The 17,632-nt window shown below is 37.6% G+C and overlaps 1 protein-coding gene across 7 annotated transcripts in view; it reads right to left on the reverse strand.

Moving 5' to 3' along the window:
- The window catches only part of DOCK4 (dedicator of cytokinesis 4), a 435,623-nt gene that overhangs the window by 51,135 nt on the left and 366,856 nt on the right, over positions 1-17,632 (reverse strand). For 4 of the 7 annotated variants that reach the window (XM_070264888.1, XM_023639535.2, XM_023639536.2 and 1 more), the window contains exons 30-35: positions 17,145-17,203; positions 9,736-9,884; positions 7,972-8,057; positions 3,270-3,296; positions 3,030-3,125; positions 2,117-2,177 (exon numbers count right to left, since the gene is read on the reverse strand). In XM_070264888.1, coding sequence (XP_070120989.1) covers positions 2,117-2,177; positions 3,030-3,125; positions 3,270-3,296; positions 7,972-8,057; positions 9,736-9,884; positions 17,145-17,203 — 478 coding nt within the window. The remainder of the gene's footprint in view (positions 1-2,116; positions 2,178-3,029; positions 3,126-3,269; positions 3,297-7,971; positions 8,058-9,735; positions 9,885-17,144; positions 17,204-17,632) is intronic. The other 3 variants (XM_070264886.1, XM_070264887.1, XM_005609313.4) reach the window with 1 other exon arrangement.

Below are 17,632 nucleotides of genomic sequence, written 5' to 3' on the forward strand. Positions count from 1 at the left end.
TGGAATTGATCTTTCCAAAGAGAAGAAAAATCTTTAAGAGGAAGTGAATATAGTTGAAGAGAACTATTTTGCTGCTAGAAAATATCAAGAACTTTCCGTATGGAGTAGAAGCTAAAAAGATGAGTTTCAAAGTTTTATATTTGGTTCTTTAATAATAAATATTCTCGTGCTAGTTTGAAACTAGAACAGCTTTCAAACAGTAACATTTTCTGTAAGGACTATTCTTGGTCACTGCAAAGCTAGCGGGATACATTCTGTGTCTCAAGTGAATACTGATGGGGCCACCGATCTTATTAAGTCTCTGGCTTCTTCTTACTGGGAGACTAGAGTAAACACATGTAGGGCAGAGTATTAATTCTTTCATGCAAGGAAATGATCTCTTCTGTTGTACCAACTGAGGAAATGAACCTGGGGTCTACATTTATTTATTTACCTCCAAACAGAGGGCACTGTGAAACAAGATGGAGACAATGGAAGAAGATTCTTCTGGAAAAAGGTGAAGGCTTTCCTTTGAAGTTATTTATGAGACTTTGTGCCTGGAGCTGGGGTAGAGCCAGGATTAAGGAGACAAACTGAGAGGATCTAAAGCTTCTAGAGCCGTTGGTTTTTCTCCCGAAACACTGATATATAAGAGAGGTAGAAGAAGCTCAGGCTGAGGATCCTGACCATGGTGAAAGGTTGGCAAAAACTGGGGAAATACAGATAGGAAATATAAAAGTAGGAATGTCTACGCTCAAGATTAGAAGTGTATGCTAAAAGGAAAGGTAAGTGGGCTGACCCAGTGAGTTTGGCCTGTTGGCCTAGAAGTTACTGTTGGGTTTGGTGACAAAAATTAAGGAAGAAAGTGCACAATAAGATGTGGCCTTACAGAAGATGCTCAGGTCTCACTATTTCTAGTGACTGGTATTGGAGGTGGAGATGTAACAAATTCAAAATGTGGAAGAAGTGGTGGGTGTGGTAAAGAAGGAGACAGTCATATACTCAGACATGAAGAACAGTGCAGTGAGAAAATGAATTAGGAAAAGAGATAAAAAGACGGTCCTAAGAAAGCAGAAGTCCTGATCTTTGAAGGAATAAACAAAACAAAACAAAACAAAACAAAGAGACTGAAACCAAGGAGCTAAGACAAGACAGAATCAGAGTGGGGGCAAACAAAACTTCAAGGTGCAAATAAAGAACAATAAGGCATGTGAGAAATTCAAACGCTCAGAGTAAGAACAAGAATATCTGTATAAGGGCCTACAATAGATGGTGAGGTTTCATCTATTCTGCAAAACAAGAAAAAGAAAGCATGATATTTACAAACTTAGAACTAGAAGCAGTCACATATTCCTGTATTTCAAATCTGATTAAGGTAAATTATCAACAGCAACAATTTACCCTATACTAAACTATGAAAAATGAATGTCTAGATGTATGGTCATTCTTTTGCTCTGTAGTGAGAATATCATTCTATTTAATAGTTAGTTATGAGACATTTTAATTTGGTTTTCCTAGGACAGTTCTGGTTTAGCCTAATATCCTCACATAATATTTAATCTTACTCTCAAGAATGTCCTGTTTGAGTGATAAGTTATATGGTCATCCTAGTTATAATCCAAGCTTTAAGAATAGTGGTGTACTGGATTTATTTTGTAAAGAAGATGGAAAGTAAAAATTAGCGTGTTAGACAGCTGTCATTTGTTCACAAAAGAAGAGATCACTAATATTTATTAGAATGTAGAATGAATATAAGAAGGACAGAAAGAGACTGTCTACACAGAAGTAAAAAGATCCGGGGACATCATGCTTTTTCCTAGGAGAGCAATAGACTCCAGGAGGGTAAAGCGATGCAAGAGGAGAAGGGAGGGCATCACTCTGGATCTTACAGAGGTCCGCCATCAGAGCTGCGGGAACGCAGCGGGTGCATTCTGCAGTGTTCGGAGCCGAGCATTTTCTGGCATTTAATTCAACCTGAAGCTCTCTATGCTTCTTCTAAAAACACTTCTAACCTCTTCCATGAAACATCCAGGTAAAAAAAAAGACACTGTGGATTAAAAGCAAACAAAACATAGTACTTCTGTGAAAACAAACAAATGTTAGGATACAAGGAGGCAAAGGGGAGTAGTTTACTAACCAGGAGGCTAACTGTGCAGCCAATCTTTTTGCCATCTACCTCTCCCATTTTCATGCAGTCCCTAAAAACAAAAAGCAACAGTCAGAACTCAGAACTTCGTTCCTAGGGGCAAACACAGTTTGTCCAAAAAGTACTGTCAGGGTACAAGAGGCAATTTGCAAGCTGCTGTTCAGATAAAGACTCAGCAGACTAGAGGAACTGCCCCAGGCTGCATAATCTCATGATCCAGGTGAGGTTGGGAGGTCAGACACTCCTGAGCACCAGTTTCTGCTGAGGATTTCACTTCCAGGTGGATTGTGCTTCCTCTCAATAGACAGAAGGCTCAGGAGAAAGAGGACTGAAGGTGTGTTATTGTATACCTCCTACAGTGGGGTGAGAAGTAGCCAGTAAGCTTGGCCATCAACAATGAGAATGAGGGTTTCATTCTTAAAATAAAACAAACACCATGCATTTAAGTGGGGCGAACTGTTTTAACAGTTTAGATAAGTAAAAAATTTTAAAAAATTATGTCTCTGAAAGGTAACAGTGTATCAGTCTCCTCCCCTTTTATAAGAAAGCAGCATGGTTGTACAATTTTCTGTTACACTGTCTTCACCCTAAAATCGATGGATCTACTGGTTCTAGTGGGTGAGTATAAACACCAAAAAAAGATTCCTTTCATAATGGGACTCTGAGAACCCTCCCAATTCACTAAGACTTTAGAAGAACTGTCAACCAAAACAAAACAGGAAAAAAAAAAGGGAAAAAAATCCTCTGAACCAACTAGTTAGAAGTCCATTCTCTTATTGCACAAGGTTCCATGGTCTGATGATCAGTTCTTTAGGGATTAACTCAAGTGGAAGGGTGATTCTATTCTAAGTCTGATTTTCTAAGTGGAGCACAGCATATCTGGAAAATGTGGGACTCAGCTTACCTGTAATCTAACAATCTCTCCATTAGTCGAGTTACAGTGGCAATTAATGAAACGCCACTTTCCCTCCATGTTTCCCGCTCAATTTTCTTCAGTAGACTGGAAAAGAAAGAACCCAGGGCATTTTCAACATTTATTTTTATCAGTCACCATGACAACCATTATACTTTCATCAGTACCTTAAATGCCTTAGCAACCACTGCAACATCTCACAAGTAGCACAATTTGCAAACAATGTCTTACCTAGGATAGGGACCAAATAGTGGAATTCTAATCCAGGAAGCATTGACAAAGCAAATTGATTTTCAGATTATCCAAGTCATAAAACATGAACACATGCATAGAATCATACTTTCAAAATATACAAGCACCTCTCAGCTCAAAGACATTTTTTCCTAGCTTCTCTCTTACACTAACAGAAGCTTGCGCCTTACCACATCAAATAACACTGCAAAAAGCAAAAACAGGAGTGCCTCTAAGTTTACTTTTAAGTAAGATCTTGCTTTATTCACATGAAATATTTTCCTACCTCTCAGTGGAGTGCATCTTCATCCAAGCAATTTTACTGCAATGCAACTGCTACAGGAAAATCCTGGTACAGACGGTATGACGTTTTGCGTTTTTTCCTTTCACTTAACATTTGCCCACTCAATACATATTGTACTATCTGTGCACTCGCTCAACAGTTTCATTCATTTTGTCATTAATCACAGAGCATTTTCTATGTGGTTGTTACAGCAGATTGATAACAAGTACTGAACCACATCTCTCCTCCTACATTTCCCCTAGTCTTACGCACCTTAGAGCAGAGGTACTATGTAAACACAAAATAATAACAATCAGAATAATTAGGATCTGTTTTACTTTCACTCCCACCTCTTGGCAAATTAACGATATACTTGGCAAAGCTTTTATGACTGACCTTTCCCGAAAAGATAAAAGTAAGAACACAAGCATGGCAATATGAGGGTACTTCCCTACCCCTCCAAGTCGAATGATCATCATTTCTGTCTCAAATCTTGTTTCCCTTTCATCTTGGTTTCAGGAATAACAGAGAGAGAAAATATTTCTTACAAGTACAATCTAAGCCTACCATATATTTTCCCTAGTGGAAAAAGAAACACTAAAGAAAAAAGCTATTTTGTCACAGCTTTGTTTTGGTCTGTGGCTATGTCCTCTCCCAATTTTTCTCCCCTCTTCTTCTTGCTTTGCCATTCCAGTGCCCAGCCTTCTGTCTTATCTCCTCATCTGTTGCCCATCCATCCCTGATCATTTACTTTTCTGGTTTATTCTGAACCGTTTCCTAGATTGGGGGTGGGAGGAGAAGTAGCATATGAAGGGATGGAGCTTTCCCTGATCAATCCCCCAGGGAAAGGTCTCCTAGTTTGTTTAAAATGTGTTTTCTTTTTCAAAACCTCCGAATAACACCTGTTTCAAGCTGAAATGCCAAATTGGTATTGAACCAAGTACTCAAATGAAAATCTGCCTGCCAAAGCAATGCAGGATGATGTAAAAATTTCCCCATGTGACAGCCCACTCATACCTCATACACTTTAGAGGCTGAAAAACAAAGAACTCAAGTTAAGCAATAATTCTAAAAATATACGGAGACTTCTTTTATGGGCATGAGTTTCATTAATTTGCACAGCCTCCTGATGCAGTAAGAAATCAGCTACATAATCCTCCGGTAAGAAGACGCAAAGCTCTGCAGGGCCTATTTCCTTGACTAACTCAAGACCCAAATGTTAGGACCAAGTCTAGAACCTGATTCATCTGCTTTCTCAGCCAGGCTTGTTCTTTCTGTTGGGAAGCTTGCTTTCGCAGTTTACCTGATACAATCTGAGAAGGGGAGGCATCAGCAAAAACAGGAGTCTTTCTAGATAACTTGTTTGATTTAGGTGGTTGGATGTTTGGACATTTTCATTTGGCCTATAATCATGCCCAGGTGCCCACATTGAGTATACAGGGAACTAATTTAATAACAGTAAAAGGTGATTTCTTATTGCTAATTGATAGGCAATGGGACTCCCTAACATCAGGGAGCAGGATAAACAATGGCTCTGCAGGACGACGTATTGTTCATCAGGCTTTTAGTCTATGAAAGAAAATGGAGGGGTGGGATTTGACCCCCAATCTACCTTTCTCTGTATCATAACAGGATTGTGTTGAGGCTATCACTCTTATATAAAACACCTGTGTCTGTGCACGCTCTTCTTAAACAACCCAAAGAGTTAGATAATCTAAAGTAGGTGTCACATAGTTAATCCTCTGTCTCCAAACTATAATTAAATGTAATCACTAAATAAAGATCTTTGAAATGATTTGGAGTCTTATACCTAAAGTAGGTGTCACATAGTTAATCCTCTGTCTCCAAACTATAATTAAATGTAATCACTAAATAAAGATCTATGAAATGATTTGGAGTCTTATTGAATTATTTAGAGCAACACATGAGGAAGCAGAGTAAAGGACTAGGGAAAGAACTGAACTGGATGTTACCTCTTCTGGAAAGCCCCTTCAAAGCCCCCAGGGCTGTAGATACCCCTACTGTGTGCTCCTACAGCACAGTCTCTACAGCATCCTCAGCTCTGGAAGAGTCCCTGGCACAGAGAGGTGCTCAATAAATAAAGCCAAATCAGTAAATCAAGCGGAGCCAGGGGATGCAGAATTCAGTCCTGAGGCTCTATTCTGGATACGTCACATTGGCGACCATGGTACACAATTCCAGCATTATCAAAAATAATAAATCCTGACTCCTACTTATTTCAAAAAGATGTAGTATGGGTAAACGAAGACAATGTTAGGGGTTAGGGAAAGAAGTTCTTAGAAAGGAAGGTACTATACAAATTTGAAGTCTCATTCTAAGGAGACCATTTTGGCAAAGAACCACATTTTCGGCAAGCAACGAGGTACTTTCAACCTCTGAACAAATTTTAAGTTTTAGACATGAATTACAGAGGACAAATGAGAATCTGTACCATAACAGCATGTGTTCCGAATTCATAACGTGCACAGTGACTCACTGTGATTACACTAATTCACTGGGATTTCCATTGCCAAAAAAGCATTTTATTGTTTCCTGAAATATAGTTAGGTTTTATTTTCTTTTCTGAGCCCAGGTAGTAATGATATTTAATTATTACTTTAGATTTTACTTATTCCCAATATGCTGCTCATAAAAGCATGAAAGAAAAATATTTATAGTAACATTTCTAGTAATACGCTAAAAAATCAACAAAAGAATAAAAATTTCCATTGATGAATCAGGCACCTTAAAATAGTCCTAAGGACAGAGGCTTAATATTTTAATCATTGGTTTGATTCTAACGTCAAGGTACATCTTCTATTTCAATGTCATATTTATATACAAGCAATCCAAATTCATGCTATAAGGCCTTTATTAAAGTAGATAAGAGGCACTACAGAACTATGTGAGTATTTATTAATCTTGTGAATTTATTATAAATAATTAATCACAAATCTCAAGAGATTCATTTCACTGAGTGCTTTCTCATTTTAGTTCTTTGTTCAAACCAAGAACTAGTCACTGAAATGAGAGCAGTCTTCAAAAGCAATTTATTATATTGGATGAGGTTTTAATCAGAATTCTTGCTAAACTCCAGCTGTCATGAAAGACAGATGCTTTGCATGCTAGAATGAATGAGGGCTTGGTGAATAATTATTAAAAGTTCCAATTTAATTACAGTATCAGAAGAAAATGGTGTTTTTCAGGATTCAATACAAAGAATGTATTTCATCACCCACGACCACAAGAAATCTGTATACCCCTCTTGGCTTTTCCTTTCAATATAATTTTCTTAAAAGCTTGAAGAATGATTTTGAATCAGGCAGGTTGAAATCTATCAGCCACTAATAACATTTTTCAAACTTATATGGTAATGTATCTACTTTTTAAAATTAATGATCATAAAATGAATTACAGAATTTTGCATTGGCTATCAGTTCTACAGCATTAATATTTAGCTTTAGGTGATACTTGGGCATAAATACAAGTAAAAGTATATTTTGTAACAGAAAAATGTATTGCTGAATTATTTTTGCACTTCTGAAAGAAATGCAAACATTTCCAAGCACACTGAGCTAGCTCTTCCTTAAAAAAAACACTTACAAATATTAGGTTTGAAACAAACATTTCCAAGCACACTGAGCTAGCTCTTCCTTAAAAAAAAACACTTATAAATATTAGGTTTGAAAATGACTAAGATCCATAGAAAGCTGTAGAGAAAACAAGTGTTAGAATTAAAATCCTGAGAACTAAAACATTCTCACATGTCCTCTCTGGCCATTTCACACAGTGGCTGAATACTTGGTACAGGCAATTTATCCTGTGACTGTGATCACATTCTATTGGTAAGGACAACCTCAAAGTCCCTTTACAGCATTCCAGTATTTCTATATCCTCCATACAAATCCAAATCACAGAAGTTACTACAAATGATTTGCTTCTGTGATGTTCTAATAAGAAACATTTAGAAAGCAATTAATAATAGAGTGAGTGATCAGTATTGATGAATTAAATCAAGTGTTGAAGAACAGATGCAAACTAGGTTACTTTTCCCAACAAATCACCCAAGGATATCTTACTTAGGAAAGCATCGCACACCTCTTTTTCTTCTTCCACTCATAACCTTCCTTAAAATCATTATCTTGCAGCCCCAGTTTTAAAATTCTTAGGCATGAAAAGAGTAGGATTTGTTACGTAACACATGTGACCTGTCCTAATCAGAGATTAAAATAAGGAGATATGCCTAACCATCAAAACAATAAGATCCATTCACCAGAGTTAGGCAATTATCCTTTATTTCACACTCCACAAAGACAAAGCACTCCTGTGAGACCCAAGCTGGCTTTGTAGCTCTCAGCTGCTAAGCAATGACACCAAATCCCCTGAATAGAATTGACCTGAGATAAACATATTACTCACATACTGTTGAAGAGCTCGCGGTATGTTTCATCACCTTTGCCTTCTGACATCAGGCTATCCAGTTTGTCAATTAGCTTGGCTTCCACCTGAAACATGCCCAAATATTACTCTTTCCTCCCCTTCACAAGTAGGATTTCTAGGCAAACTGAAACATATTTATATCTGCAAGGGGAAAAGCCACAGTAAATTTTGTGAAAGTGACATTATCAGCTGTGGTTAATAGTAGACACCCCCTTGGAATTGTAGGGGGCTAATTTAGATGGAGCAACATGGCTTCAAACTCCCAGCAGGGTGGCACTTGCTGCTGCCACAGACATCTATCTATTTGTTGATTCAAACACAAATGCTTGCAGCCCAGCTTAAATGTTTGAATTCTCTTTTAGGAGCTATAAAAACTGGCAAGTCCTATTTCTTTCTTTTTTTTAATCCCTATATAAGAACATTCACAAACATTAATTTAAATCTTTGATGTGTTTTATATCTATTTTCTTTCTCAAAACAATTTCGAGGTTGCACTAAATCTCTGCTAAAGTTGAGAACTTGTCCTATCCATGTACAGATGGTAGATCCATAGAAATATTCTAAGGTAGCAATAAACAGTATGAGAGAGAAAGGGCATATTTCCTGTAAACTGTAGTCAAAACATTTATATTTTCAAGAACATAAATCCTTTAGGACTTGACTATCAGGAAGGCAGAAATATCCCTTCATCTATCTGAGGCAGCGGAATACAGAAAATGAAAAACCTCTGCATGGCCAGAGAGAGTTAAACAACTAGGAGTTGGGGGGATATTTGATTTTGTCAACAGACTAAGCCCAATTATTCCTTTGAATCAAATTTCAATAAAAGGATAAAGACAAAAGGGAAGGAAAGTGGATCCCCTTCCAATATAATTTTAAAATAGCCTTTCATTCACCTACTAGCTTTCTTGAAAAGAAATGTCCATATTGGTACAGGTGAAATGCCACGCTTTTGGCAACAGGAGGGTTCACTGTATGATTCAGCTTGCTCACACAGTTGACACCACTCCTAAGAGTTGAGAAAGGCTTTATCTGGTGAAACATGAAGGAGGGCCAAACCCTTCACACAGGTTAGGTTAGTGCAGTGACTGTGAACAGACAGTAGGACTACTACCTCCATCATGAGTGACTTGGCATAGCAAAAGCAGCTGATATCTTAGGAGATCTGGTTGTGTGATAAGAACATCTGTCTCTCCAAGACTAGTGTAGAGTTATTAGAACCTATGTCAATGAGAAATGATAGGCTCATCTTCTCAGACTTTCCTTTCCAAGAATTTCTACTGCTTTCCCTTTAAATGAATTCTTGATGCTTCAAGCAAAGAACAATAAAACATACTGTGCATCAAATGCTCAAAGCTAAGCCATTCACCAAATATAATGTGCAGACCACTGAGAGCTCAATGATTGCAAGAATCATTAACCTGATTCCTCTGTGTTGTGTCCAACTGGAAGCAAAATACATCTCTGCCAGTTCTTAAACATAGACCTGGGAAATCACAGAATTTTTTAGCTGAAAGGGAATAAAATGGTTTTTCAGGGCTTCCCCAGAAGCTCAGGGGAACATCGGACTAGAGAGGTATCCAAGGCCACATGGCTTGGGAGTGGGCAGGCCAGGCTGGAATCTGGGTCTCTTGACGGCTGGTTCGGTGCTCATTTCCCAACTCAGAGTTGAATCTGGGAGCTCAGATATGCTTGAGGAGAACTGAAACTCTTCCAGCTGCTCTGAGGAGCACATCCACCTACCTGTTTAAAATTTCCGCTCCGCCTCTGCTCCCAGTCCATCATATCATGAAAAATAGGAATCATGACATTCCGGAGATCCGGCTGGGGTATCAAGGTCACTTCTAGGAAGGGACCAATCAGGGCAGGGATGAAGTGAAGCTTGTGTTCTCCTAAATGGAATAAAATATTTGTGTTTCAGTATATTTAGTCTTAATAAGATTTTAGAAAATTAATATTATAAAATTTATTTAAAACTATTGCTACAAGTATATTCAGTTACAGTTGTCTTCCAAAGTAAAAAAATTTTTCCCTAAGCAGATACATAAACAGTAAATTTCCATGTGTTAATTAACATTTCTCCATCATTTTTTATTAAAACACTAGAGATTTACTTTGTTAACAGTTAAAAAAAGCCATATGATACAAGTAAAAATTGCTTAAATCATTAGGAATTGGTTATGTATACCATTGTACATTCACACGTTAAAACTCTTACGCAGCCATTAAAAATGAGGTTGAAGAAGGATAACAGGCAAAGTTTTCAATATAATTAACTGAAAAAGCGAGATACGATACAGTATTTAAAGGCACAACATCTTCCATTTAAAACATCTATATAGACAAATATGATAGTCTAGAAGATTATATCTGCTAATGTTAACCACAGTGGTTATCTCTGGGTAGAGGATCACAGGTGATTTTTATACATAAAAAAGATGGTTCCTATCTGTATTTTATAATTTTCCTAGTGTGTTTTTACATAATAAACACACGGCCTAAATAAAAATGTAAACGGTGGTCCGAAAAACATATAACAATTTTCTGAAAAGACTACAATGTAATAACAGTGAACTCAAAATGGTATATTAGCAAGTACTCAAAGGTATGGCGCTGATAATTCAGAGGAAAGGATGGTAGAGGGTGAGGTGGGCACAGATGATTTCATCAAGCAGATGAGTGTTGAGTTTAGTCCACTACCCTCATCATCTATGTTAAATCACAAAGAGTTTCTCTTTTTATGGTGAGAATACTGTATGCTACGGAAAATGCACTATTTCTCAAGAACTAACCTTCAACATCATGGATGAAAGCATATGATACTGAAACTATCTATTTAAAACCCACAGAGGGGCCGGCTCCTCGGCCGAGTGGTTAAGTTCACGTGCTCCGATGTGGCGGCCCAGGGTTCACATCCTGGGCGCAGATATGGCACCACTTGTCAGGCCACGTTGAGGCGGCGTCCCACATCCCACAACTAGAAGGACATGCAACTCAGATACGCAACCGTGTACAGGGGGGGTTTGGGGAGATAAAGCAGGAAAAAAAAACACAAAGACTGGCAACAGTTGTTAGCCCAGGTGGCAATCTTTGGGGAAAAAAATAAAAAATAAATAAATAAATAAATAAAACCCACAGCACAAGTTGGGAAGCTGAGCAGAAGATGGCTGGCTTCATGGAAGAGGATGATTTCCCCCTTTTCCTCTTTTCTACCTTTGATCTTTTGTAGTAAGGGTTGAATACGAACAAAATCATACTGTTCAGGCTTACTTGCCAATTTCAGAGTTATATACCTTCACATTAATTATCATTTTCTCTATTTCATTTTTTGTACTCGAAGGCATTAAGGTAGCCACAGAGCTTGGACATATATAAATCCAGGGTGCAAACAGACAGTTTAAATTTCTATTGACTTTAGAGGGATTTTTAAAGAAAAGAGAATATGAAAGAAAGAATTTGGAAAGAGGAAAAAAATGATGGATGAGTCAGCGATGGCAAACCAGCGATGGGTGTTTGTGAAGTCACTGGTTTTTGTGACTGGAAGTGCCGTGGGATATTTCCGCCGTTCTTCAGAAGGTGGCCCCATCCCTTTTTCTCAATGCCATGGGAGCTTAGCAGGACACGCTCGCAGGCTCCTGCCCAGCTGAAAGTCCCTTTATATCACTGAAGTCACACAGTCCTTTCCTCTCTGAGGATTCATCAGAAGTAATTTGTTTCTCATCCTCTCTAAATTACTTATCCACACTCATGCATGTGAGGAATAACTTGACTTTTTCTTTCCTATCTTTACTTTTTTTTTTTTTAAAGATTGGCACCTGAGCTAACAACTGTTGCCAATCTTTTTTTCTTTTTCTTCTTCTTCTTCTCCCCAAAGCCCCCCCAGTACATAGTCGTATAGCCTACTTGTGAGTGGCCCTGGTTGTTCTATGTGGGATGTGGCCTCAGCATGGCCTACCGAGCAGTGCCATGTCCGCACCCGGGATCCGAACTGGCAAAACCCCGGGCTGCCAAAGCGGAGTGCATGAACTTAACCACTCGGCCATGGGGCTGGCCCCTCCTATTTTCATTTTTGACCCAGGTAATATTTAATCTTTCCCAAGGGACTGCTTAGTTTTCCTCATCAGAGCAAGAACATCTCCTTCTTATTCATCAAAAGAAACTTCCTTATGAATCTAACCTTGGATATTTTCCTCCAAAAGAATGAATAATTTCAAGATCAACAAAGTCACTGTAGCACAATACACAGAACCATCAACTCATGGTCTTCTCCCTGTATTCCCCTATCCTCCCAACATACATATATCAAGCAGGTAACTAGCAGCCAGCGTTGGCAATTCCTTTCCTCAGTTACTTTCGTCAGGGCAGAAAGGAGAAGCAACGTGAACTCAATCACTCTTACTATCATTTGTAAAAGCCTAAACCCACTCAATCCTTATTCAAGATGTCGTGGCAAGGGAGAGGAAGAAAGGGAAAAGGGAGAAGGAGATTCTTGTAGAGACAAAGGCTGGCAAGTCCTGAGATTACCTGCCTTACACCTGTTCTGTGACCCTGCCCTGGGAGACGGCGTAGGGCTTCAGAGTCTAGCCACAGATGCTGTGCCCCAGCAGAGCCATGGACTGAAGGGACCACGTACACAGGAAAAAGGCCATCTTGGCATCTGGCTAATAACCAGGAGGGCCTCCCTGCCACCTTGACACTGTGTGAAGTCACCAAACTTTTGCAGAGCTTTTGGTGCGTGGGGTAAAGGGGGATGGGAGAGGCAAGGAGCACAAAATACAATGGAATTTCCTGCCAGCCCGGATAGTTTTCCCACGGCTGCCTTGGTGGAATGAGATTCAAGGCAGCTACATTACGATCTTTGTTTTTAATCTTTCCTGAGCCTGACATCTTTTGGCCTCTCTAACAAAGAACATCATCAACATGCACTTATTTTATTTACCACCATTTGCTTGAGTATTTTTGAATCTCTTTTTTCAAAATCTTTTCCATTTATAGATATTTTACAACCCTATTTTCTTCTCTGAAAAATTTTTTCTATGAAAAATCTCACATGTATACAAAACTATAAAGACTAAAACAGATCCCCACGTACCCATGATCTAGCTTCAATAATTACCAACAATTTTGCCAATCCTGTTTCACCTATTGCCCCAACTATTTTTTTCTCTAGCGTATTTTAAGGCAAGTCTGAGATATCATATTGTTTTACTTGTACACACACCAGTAAGCATCTTTCACAGGTAGGACATTTCATAAATACAGAATCACAATGCCTTTATCACACCTAACAAGGCAAACAATAATTCCTTAAATTAATCTAAAATCCAGCCTATATTGAAATTTCTGATTGTCCTAAAACATGTCATTTCCAGTTGCTTTCTTTCAATCACAACCCCAACAAAGTCCATACAAGACATTTTGTAGCCTGATTTTCTATTGGCAGTAAAGAAGCCACACCTACATTTACATCATCATGCAGGAATGTATGAGGATAGCCTCACTTGCTGAAAACACACTGAAAACACAGAATCTGTGCAAATCTGAACAGGCTCTCCACCATAGAAAATTTAATTCCTCTCCAATCAGCAAAGCAAAATCTTGAGGCGTGTATGGCAACAGCAAACCAAACTTCATTTAAATGATTTCTCTTTCAACTGCAGATTTAGTATACTTTCCCCATCTCTAATTGTCAGCCACATGGTCTTGTTTTGAAGTATTTAGGACACCTGCTTCTTGGGTTGTTGGAGTTTTATATTTATGCACACAGAACAGCCTGCTAGGGAAGTATTGATTTTTCTGCAGCAGTTACAAGATGCTGTGTTTGCAAATGTGGAAGAAAGAGCCCACTGTATATTTAGTAAGAATGTTAGTTCAACTAAAAATAGAAAGAAAAAACTTAACCCTGCAGCATGATGAATGCCAAAGGTGGGACACAGTAGTAAAGACTAACCTCTTTCTTTGCAGACTATTCTTGTAAGTGTAGGTACAAATGTATACAATTTTAGGGGAAGATTCATGCCTTCCCCCCACTCTTGACATAATATTTTTGGTTCTTCTACTCAGAAAATGAAAATACTGAGGAACATTTGAGAAAAGGTGTTCACTTCTCACTACTAGGTCTTTATTTTTTTTTTTTTGGTGAGGGAGATTGGCCCTGAGCTAACATCTGTGCCAGTCTTCCTCTATTTTATTTTTTGGATGTGGGGTGCCACCACAGAACAGCTTGATGAGTAGTGTGTAGGTCCGTGCCCGGGAACAAACCTGTGAACTCCGGGCTGCTGAAGTGGAGCCAAATGTAACCACCATGCCACTGGCTGGCCCCAGTCCTTACTCTTTAAATATAAACTATTTTATCAAAACCACAATTAGATACCACTTCATATCCTTTAGGATGGCTACTATCCACACTTCTGAGTTAAACATAAATTACCAAAATCTGATTTAAAAATATTGTCCAGTAAAATTTGTGTTTTCAAATTAGACCAACCGAACAGCTTCAAGTGGCAAAAAGTGTTTTCAGTGACTGTGGGCATTTCCTCTCTTCTATCTTCTAAAAGTTAGTGTTATTTGTATCTACTAAAAACTACTGAAAATCTTGGTTTATGAAATCATAAAAGCTTATTTGCTTTACTAAAACTTGGCGAATTTGTCTTTATCAAGCTTTTTCCTGTTCCACAAAAAGTGGACAAAAAGTTTAAAATATAAACTTTAAAAACTAAGCTCTTAACAGGTATGGATCATTTTTTTTGTATCCCCCCCAAAATAACTTATACATAGCCAGTGTTTTATGAACTATGCTAAATTGAATTTGTCGGTCTGTTCCATTAAAAATTACAAATCTATCATTATCTAAATAAATTCTCCTTTAGCATTCAAAATACTCAATATGACATATTTATAGGTAAACCAAATTATAACTAACATATTTTGATATTCCTAAGTAACAAGCTGACTTGTTATTTAGGTCTAGATGAGGTGTTAAAATAGTACCCTGAATACTTAATTTTTCTTATCATTTTTCAAAAATATATGTTGGAAGAGATGCTTTAACATTTCTGAACATTTTCCAATTTAAAATTCTTTTTTAAAATTCACCTTATGTTTTGGAAGTCTCAAAAAAGTCAAGACACAACTCTAGGGAAATAATGCAGAAACCAAGGAATGAAGTGAAAATTTACACTCGTCAGACACTTGAACTAGTCATGCTGAGCATCCCTAGTCGAGTAAAATGAGCTTTTCTAACAGAGTCCTAGACCTGTGCTAGAGCTAGTCTTTAGGGCTGGAAAAACAAAGAAAGGGGCCATTGTCTAGAGCATTGCTTTTCAATCTTTAGCCAAGTGCATAAGAATCACCTGGAGAACTTGTTAAAACTCAGATTGTTGTGCCCCTGTCTCAGAGATTCTGTTCCAGTAGGTCTGGGGTGGAGCCACAGAATGTGCATTTCTTACAAGCTTCCAGGTGATGCAGATGCTGCTGGTCTGTTGAGAGCCACTGTTCTAAAGACTACTGACATAGCAATGTGTTACGGGGATCAGTATGCTCCAGAAATTTTTCACATTCTCTAGATTTCTGAGGAAAATAAAGAAGTAATTTAACATAAAACCCAGAAGGATAGAAATATTTCTGTTTTAAAGACAAAACAGAGGAGAAAAGTTTATAGAGGATACAGTGACATCTTTAGGGGGACTAAAGGTGCCAGCTTTATTCAGCAAGCCAAGGGTCATGGGCCTACATGCATAGCTAACCTTGGCTTGGATAAAGATTTATGTGGAAATAACCATACTTGGCAATGCTAAGATTTATCTAGAAGAGGAAATCTGCCATGTTTTCTAAAATTCTAGCAACACAAACGAATCTGCCCTAGTCCTATCATTTTAGCTCTGACAAGAGCCTAAACAACCACAATAGCACTCCAATGCAGCATTCTTCGGAAAACACCTTGCTAAATTTATGCCAAATGCAATATGGACACTCCAAGGGCCTTGATCTGCTTTTGAAAACCAAGGACACAAAGAATCAAGGAAACAGGAAGACTGAGAGGAGTGCTCTTCAAATAAGACAATCTGATGCTATTTTTGAGCCTAATTTAAAGACACATCATGGACTTCTGGCTGGCCTTAGATAGTTGGAAGTTGCTTTCAAGATGCTAACTCACCTTTTTTTCTGAAAGTACTAGCAAGCATTGAACCCTGGGCTCAATCATATATAACAAGGCTATCTCAAATTGCAATGCATTTTTGAGAGATATACATATCCTGGTCAAAAATCACTCTGTAACATGAATTGAAGTAAAAACGGTAATGGTTCTACTTTCGCTTAAAGAAAACATATCCTGCCATCTCTAAGTTGTGCTTGAATGAACCCAAGAGAAAAGATACTTTCAGGTCATTACATATTCAATTCAAATAATTCCATCACTTTAATAAATCGCAAGGAGGAATTACAATGCAATAATAGTAAATTAATACTATAAACTTGCATAGTTAACATACCGAATTAAGGAAGTTATGAATCTCTAGGAAAAACCCCTATGCCAATAAGATTTTAAAATAATTTATTTTCTTAATATTCTTTTTTATGCAACCAAGTCTGTGCCATCAATTTGTTGAAATAGTAGGCTCTATCTGATGTGGCAGATTAACAAAATTGGATCTAATTATTTCTTAGCAACTGTAGATCCTTTTAAATCCTTTGGCTATACTCTTTATGATATAGGTCAATGTTGTCAAGTTTTTTAAGAGAAGCGATGCTTGAGTCAATGTTTCATGAAGTTTAATCTTAATTTTTTTATGATTCACAGCCTCAATCCAGAATTCCAAAAATTTTGAGTTGTTATATTTCCAAATTCTGAAAGGTTAGCTCATTGCTAGAATTGCATGTATTATTGGAGCAATGCTAAATTATAAAATTTGTCATTCAATAATAATGAAACACACAAAGGTAAAGTGATTTTTTCAGACAGATGCCAATTTAAAGAATTAGTTGTAACTCTATTCGATGCCAAAGTGTCAATTACTTTCTATAGATATCTTTATTGATTTAGACATTTGGTTTCAAATGCTGTCATTGGTAACTTGCCCTTCTTCATTTGTACACTTAAAAGTACAGTGATGAACTATAAAATGGAAGTGGCGTCTCTTTTCATCACTTACCTAGGTTTTGCCACATGCTGAAAATTTCACAACCCATTGTTACCCGCATGTCACCATACCTAAAATAGAACAAAAATCAAACCTGACACAAAAGCTCCAGAACAAAGAAGTATTTGTGTCTCTTAGGATACCATCTACCATTCTGAATCAAAAGGCAGTATGTTTCTAATTAAAGATATTTAATGTACATCTTTTTTTATTGAGGTATAATTGACATGACATTATACTAGTTTCAGTTGTACAATATAATGACTTGATATTTGTCTATATTGCAAAACGATCATCACAATAAGTCCAGTTAATGTCCATCACCATGCACAGTTACAATTTTTTTCTTGTGACGAGAACTTTCAAGATCCACTTTCCCAGCTACTTTCAAATGTGCAATACAGTATTATCAACTATAGTCACCATGCTCTACATGACATTTCTATGATTCATTCATTTTATAACTGGAAATTTGTACAATGTACATGTCTTGATGCCTC

This window comes from Equus caballus, chromosome 4 (genome assembly GCF_041296265.1).
Source record: "Equus caballus isolate H_3958 breed thoroughbred chromosome 4, TB-T2T, whole genome shotgun sequence".
NCBI classification, from domain to species: domain Eukaryota; kingdom Metazoa; phylum Chordata; class Mammalia; order Perissodactyla; family Equidae; genus Equus; species Equus caballus.